Genomic DNA, 6,795 nt, shown 5'->3' with positions numbered 1-6,795 from the left:
TGCGTCCGACAAGTTTGGGGAAGGAAAAAGAAGAGGAAGAACAAGAAAAAGACTTTCTGTTGTCTGGTGGAAGCGAGCGGCTGAGGAAACTTCGCTGGGAGATGCTCCCGGCCCGCGGAAAGCTGCGCCCCGCTCCGCCGAGCTGCACCGTGCGCCCAAAGTCGCTCCCCCCCCTCCCCCCCCCCCCCCCCCCCCGGTTTGGGGACCGATTTCTCGCTCCTCACCGCCCCCACCCTCCCACCCCACCCCAACAACCCTCGAATCCTGCCGGGACGCCCCGTCGTGCCGTCGGTTTCGAGAGCGCGGCCGTCCCGGGGGTGCGGGCACCGGAGATGCTCCTGGACCTCCCCCCCCGCCGAAGGGGAGGGGGCGGGGGTTCACGGGGGGGGGGGTGGGGTGTGTGCTCCCGTTCTCGGCGGGTGCCGGAGCGCCCCCTGCAGGCCCCGGTGCGCCACTACAGCCCCGCCGCCCCCCTCCCCTGCGCCCCCCCCCGGGACCCCCTCACCTGCCCGCCGGGCCCCGCGGCTGCGGGGAGGCAGCGGTTCCCGGGGGGGCGGCGGGGAGCGGGGAACGAAGTGTGTGTGTGTGTGTGGGGGGGGGTCACCGCCTCCTTCCCGAACCCTCCCGGTGCTGGGAACGGCCGCCCCTTCCCCGGGAAAAGCTCCTCCGGTGCCGCAGGGTCCCTCCTCGGCGATCGGGGAGGGGGGTGGGGGGGAGAGAAAGGACGGAGGTAACGGAGGGAGAAGCGTTTCCCGGGAGGGAGGCGGCGGGGAGGAAAGTCGCCGGTTCCGCCGCCGCCGGCGCGCAGATGCCGAGCCCGAGGTATTGCTGCTATGTGGGGAAATATGAGCGAGTAATTTTATAAGTAACAAAGGCCGGGGAATGGAATGAGCCCCTGTTATCCGGTGTCCGCTGGAAGCCCTGGATCAGCAGCTTCTTGAGCCTAAAAGTGAATTCAAGAAGAGGCTCCTTTCCCTTTTCCCAGGGGTATCCGCTAAATATAGAAATAACCTCCGCGCGTGTAGCACAAATCACCTACCATTTGCTGTTTGTGTAAAACCGATTAGCCAGACACAACTGTGAAACAACTTGTTACTTTTATAGCCGCCACGCACCAAACAAATTTAGAGCCGTCGGGTTTGGCCGGGGAGCGGAGCCCGGCGGTGCCCATGTAGGGCCCTGCTCGCTTCAGGTGCCTCTTCTCCCTTTTCGTGTCAGATGATTAGCGAGTCCTTATTTATAAAGTTCAAACTATCTCATCACCGAGCCGCTTGTTTTATTTTAGTCTATGTATGCCGAGGTATAAATATTTACTTAGGAAGAAATAATATTTACTGCTTACCAGGAAAGCAAGGACACTTTTATTTATTTAATTCTTTTTTTTTTTTTTTTTTTTTTTTTTTTTTTTAATCCGCGGGTGTTTAGAGGCGAAATAAGCGCCTCGCCCAGCTCCCCCCGCAGCGAAACCCGCGGCATCCCGCCTGTATTTTACGCCGCCGGTTTTCCTAACAAAGACAGCGAATTCTTTGGGGCGACAAAGCAAAATCCACGAAGGTTTCCAAAGGCGGCAAAAATTCAACGTAGGGGTTTTTTTGCGAGGGAGAGAATAAAGTACCAAACGCTGCCAGCGCACAGGAGAGACCGAGTGTCCGATTCCTCGCCAGCCTAAACTCCCTAAAGCCAGGTTTTAAATATTGAAACACGCTACAGAGATTTTTTTTTTTCTTTTATCTATTTTCGCCCCGAAAATGCACACAAATGTACATTTTTTTTTTCCCGCAGCTGCCCTTCAAACATTATTATTAGGAATTAGCTGGGAAAGGCCGCTCCCTTTCCTTGGGAATGCAGCCGCTTTACACCGATTATTTTTCCTTATCTAAACGAACGATCCGCGCTCTCGCATCGTACAGCCACCACTCAGATTTATTCCCCCCCACCCCCTGCAAAATAAATAGCGAACATCGCTTAGATCGCCCCAGAATGTTTTATTTAAATCAGTTTCCCTTATAATTAGCCACGAAAGCCAACCCAAAGCGTACCTATTCCGGGCGGGAAGGGGCAGGATCCCGCAGCGCCGGGATGCAGAGCCGAAATCAGGCTGAGAAAAATGAATATATTTAGGGACAAAAAAATAATTAAAAAAAAAAATTAAAATCACGGCACGGTTGCGGGAGTCTCGGATCGGCGGGGGAAGGTTTAATTTTGAAGGAATCGGTGTGATGCTGGTCCTGCCGCGGCAGCCGGAACGGCAACGAGCAGGGTCGGTTGCTGTCGTTCCGCGGCCGCGGACGGAGCATCCCGAAGCGTCGGAAGGTACCCGCGGAGCCGTGGGAAAGCCGCCCGCCCCGCACCGCGACCGGCGAAACCCGCACCTCCGCGGGAAAGGGAGAGAGGCCCGACGCTCCGCAGCCGCGAGAGTTCCGCTCGGGTTTGCAGCCTCCGCAGCTCGTCCTTCGGGCAGGCGCTCAAAGATACGCGTCTCACACAAAGACGGGCAGAGCATTTTAAAAATTTATTTACAAAGTTGTGTACAACACCAAGGGATAACATTTAGAATACATATATTCATTCATATATAAACAGACTTCTATAATAGAGTGACAGCGTTTTCCTCCCTTTTTTTTTTTTTCCGTTCTCCAAAATTCTTTTGCGTGTGTGTGTGTTCGTTCGTTTAATATTTAAAATTTCCCCCGCTTATTTTTTTTTTAATACATTTTTTTTTCCCTCGTTTGTTCGTTTATGTCGGATAAAACCGCTCGGAGCGCCGGAACCTTCAAAAAAAGTGAAAGTTCGCAGCTCCTAATCGCGACCGTCATTTCGCCTCTTTAGAAAAATAAAAACCCCGAAAGCAACGTCAGTGATTTTTGATACAAATATGTACAAGCGGCGGTGGCGGCGGCGGAGCCCGGGCGGCCGCGGATCCCCGAGGGGGCGGCCGGCGGCGGGGCTGCCAGGACCCCCCCCCCCCGCCCCGCGCCCGGGGGGCTACTAGCCGGGGCGACCTGCCGGGGCTACTGCGCCGGCCACTTGGCCTGCACGGCGGCGGCGGGGGCTGCGGGCTGCAGGAACTGCCCCGCGATGATGTTGGTAGGCACGCTGAGGATGGGGGCGATGGCGGCGGTGGTCCTGGCCAGCGCCAGCGGCTGGTGGGCCATCAGGGCCGACTGCACGGTGACGGGCGGCCGCAGGAAAGTCTGGGCGCTGGCGGCCGAGCTGGCGGCCGGGACGCCGATGATGTTCTCGATGCTGAAGGACGGGCGGCTGCTGGGCTCCGACTTGACGATGGAGCCGGCGGCTCCCAGGCTGTTGAGCTGGAGCTGGAGGCTGGGGCTGAGCTGGGAGTTGAAGGCTTTGCGGCTCAGCTCGCTGGACGGCAGCAGCGGCACGGCCGGCGGCAGCATCGGCCCCACCGGGGGGATGTAGGGGTACTGCAGCGCGGCGGCGGCGGCCGCGGGGTGCGTGTAGGCACCGGGGTGCAGCCCGTAGGGGCGGCCGTAGGGGCCGGCGAGGCCGTAGGCGCCGAAGCCCTGCATCATCAGCGCCGTCTGGTCCCGCAGATGCTCCTGCTGGTGCCGCTTGAAGCGCTTCCTGCGGCGGAGGAAGCTCCCGTTGTCGAACATGTCCTCGGACTGCGGGTCCAGCGTCCAGTAGTTGCCCTTGCCCGGGTTGCCGGGCTCCCGGGGGATCTTGACGAAGCAGTCGTTGAGGGAGAGGTTGTGGCGGATGCTGTTCTGCCAGGCGGGGAACTTCTCCCGGTAGTAGGGGAAGCGGTTGCTGATGAACTCGCAGATGCCGCTGAGCGTCAGCTTCTTCTGCGGGCTCTGCAGGATGGCCATGGTGATCAGGGCGATGTACGAGTAGGGCGGCTTCACCAGGCTGCTCTTGGGCTTGCTCTGCCCCGCCGCCCCGCCGCCGCCGCCGCCGCTCGCCCCCTCCTCGCCGCCCCCCTTGCCGCCCTCGGCCGCGCCGCCGGGGGCCGCCTCGGCCGGGCTGCCGCTGCCGCTGCTGCCGCTCTCCGCGCCCGCGCCCGCCTCCGCGGGCAGCGCCAGCTCCGCCGCCTCGTCCAGCGGCAGGCGCGGCAGGGCGGCGGGGCTGCCGGCCTCGCCGTCGCTGTCCTTGCCCAGCCCGTCGTCTCCCTCGCCCACCACGTCGATATCCACATCCTCGGCCGCCGGGACGCCGGGGCCGGACATGTCGCTGGAGCTGCCGCCTCCCGACAGGGTCATCCCCGCTCGGCGGATGGGGCGCGGCGGCGGGGCCTCCCGCCCGCACCCGGCGGCGCGGCGGGCTCCCCCCGCGCCCCCCTCCCGCCGCTCCTCCGACCGGCCCCTGGGGTTAGACCCGAGCGGCCCGGTTGCCCCCCTCGGCGCCGTCCCCGCGGGGCATGGGGCGGCCGCGCCCGCTCCTCTCCCTTCCGCGGCGTCCCGCGGTGCGGGGCTGCCCTGGCCGCCCGGTCACCTCCCGCCGCCGGGCATCGGGGCTCAGGCGGCGTCGCTGGTTCCCGCCCGCCGGGATGGGCGCCCGCGGGCGCCGGGCATGAGGCCGCCGCGGCTCCGCGGGCGCCCGCCGCTCCACCGCTCCGCTCCGCGGCCCCGCCGCGCACCGCTCCGCCGCCCTCGGCTTTTTGGTTGCCTTTTTTTTTTTTTTTTGGCTTTGATTTTTTTTTTTTTGGTTGTTGTTTGGTTTGGTTGGCTTTTTTTTTTTTTTTTTTTTTTTTTGCTCTTCCTCTTTCTTTCCTGCTGGGGTTGGTTTGGTTTGGTTTTTTTTTTTCCCCCCCCTTAGCGGAGGGAGGGGACGGAGCTCCCGGCGGCCGGGCGGGGCGGGGGGCAGGAGGCCGGGGCGTCGCGGGGCCTCGCTCGCCACTTTGGAAGCGCGGCGGTCCGGACTGCCTGATAGATTACTTTCCCGTTAAAGATATACTCGGAGGCGGCGCCACGTGACCGCGTGACGTCAGGCGCCCCGCTGTGAAGTCATGCAAAACTCGAGTTGGTTCATGGACCGTCAACAAAGAGCAGCGGCGGCTCCGCTCGGCCCGCCCGCCCCGTCGGGACCCGCGGGCACCCCCCGGCCCCGGCACCCCCCGGCCCCAGCTACCGCCCCCCGCGGAAAAGTTACCGCGCCGCGGTTACCGCCGCCGCGGGCCCGGAAGCCGAGCGCAGGCTCAGCGGATAATAGCGCTTAAAACCACCAAGTTTGGGCTCGGAAATCACTTTTCTGTGGTTTTCTCTCTCTATATATATTTTTTTTTTCATTTTTTTTTTTTTTTTTCCAACAGCAGCACCAGCTGGGAACGGAAGATCAGAGAATGGCTATTGATTAATCTATTAGGCTAGTTGCAGGGAGAAATAAAAAAGACGTAAAATAACAAAGGGAAACTATAAATAAAGAAGCTTTTAGTCTTTTTTTTTTCTTTCCTCTTTTTTTTTTTTTTTTCTTTTTTCTTTTTTTTTTTCTCCAGAGGTGTTAACGACTTAATCATTGCGGGCGTTAGCATATGAAAAAGTAGGAAATGAGGGAGTGTGTGTGAATGTGAGGACCGTATTGACGCGGCCCCAGGTAAGCCCCGGCCCGGGGAGAGGCGCCCGGCGGGGCGGGAGGGGACCGACCGCCCACCCCTGTCCCGTTGCGCCCAGGAGAATCCCCCTCACCCGAGACCTCGGCCGCGGGTGGCCCACGGGGGCTTTGCTTTTTAATTCCTACCGCCGATCCTCTCGCTGTGGTGGTTCTCGTACCGTTTTGGCAGATTTCGGGAAATACAATGAAATTAGGAAAATAAATGCCCCGGGAGCCAACAGTTTCCCACGAGCGGTTTTGGTTTAGAAAAGGCAAATAGCCCCCTCCCCTGCTCCCCCTCCCCTAAAATCCATCGGAAATGGGGGTGCCCCGGCCTCCCCGAGAGCCTCTGCCCGGCCCCCGCGGAAAGGGCTGCGCGGAGGACACCCCACCCCCCCCCCGCGATCCTTCCGCGGGGCGCTGCGCGGCCGCGGACCCCTGGCACCCCGCGGGGTTTCCACTCACACATACACCCCCACACACACACACACACACCACTCCGTTTTCACGCGTTTCCCGGCGGATCTCCGCGGACCGTGACCCTGGCCTCCGCACCCGCGTATCGCCCGCCTGCTCACACCGCGACACGCACGCACATACCCACAAACACACTCGCACCCACTCGCTCTGCCCCCCCACCATTACATCGCAAAGGCTCTCCCAGGAAAAGAGGAAAAAAAAGACCAACTCCGCAGCCCCCTGTTTCATTTGTTGCGCTTTTCTTCGACACAATAAAAGTCAAATTAATTGATTCATACCATTAATTACGGTGTTTAGCGTGAAAAGAAACGTTTCCCCTCGATTAGGGCTCTATTGTGCTAATCCCGTGTTCAATCCCGGCTGCCGGCTGAGCGGGGCGGCCCCGCTCCGCGCCTCTCCGCGCCCCTCCGCGGGCCGGGGGCGCTGCTGCGGCTCCCGGGGCTTCAGGTGGCGAAGTTTAGGAAAGTATTTAGGAGCCCATCGGGCTGGAAAGTATTTAGGAGCTCACCCGGGCGGAGTGGGGAGGGAGAATCGCTTTTCTAAAAATCGGGAAACTTTTCCCGAAATATGTCGGGAACCCCTGAACCCACCGAAGTTCAAGGGCTGAACGTGAGCGCGCTGCAAAAACAATAAAATAATTAAAGCAGCCGAGGCGGAGGGGGGAACCCACAATAATGACACCGCCAGAAATAGAAAGTGGGCGCCCATATAGACAGATAGATTTAGCAACAGGAGAAAAACAAACTGTATCGTCCGGATCGA

The 6,795-nt window shown here is 60.3% G+C and overlaps 1 protein-coding gene across 1 annotated transcript; it reads right to left on the bottom strand.

Moving 5' to 3' along the window:
- Positions 1–2,493: 2,493 nt before the first annotated feature.
- Positions 2,494–4,709, bottom strand: FOXD3 (forkhead box D3). Its single transcript, XM_042807357.1, has one exon. The coding sequence runs from the start codon at positions 4,224–4,226 to the stop codon at positions 3,012–3,014; it is 1,215 nt and encodes a 404-aa protein (XP_042663291.1). The 5' UTR covers positions 4,227–4,709; the 3' UTR covers positions 2,494–3,011.
- Between the last annotated feature and the right edge of the window lie 2,086 nt (positions 4,710–6,795).

The sequence above is a fragment of the Tyto alba genome, unplaced genomic scaffold, assembly GCF_018691265.1.
Source record: "Tyto alba isolate M040663 unplaced genomic scaffold, T.alba_DEE_v4.0 Super-Scaffold_1000006, whole genome shotgun sequence".
Taxonomy (NCBI): Eukaryota; Metazoa; Chordata; class Aves; order Strigiformes; family Tytonidae; genus Tyto; species Tyto alba.
This window is presented reverse-complemented; position numbering and strand designations above follow the sequence as displayed.

Coding starts and splice junctions, on each gene's coding strand:
- FOXD3 (XM_042807357.1), bottom strand. CDS start 4,226: ATGACCCTGTCGGGAGGCGGCAGCTCCAGCGACATGTCCGGCCCCGGC.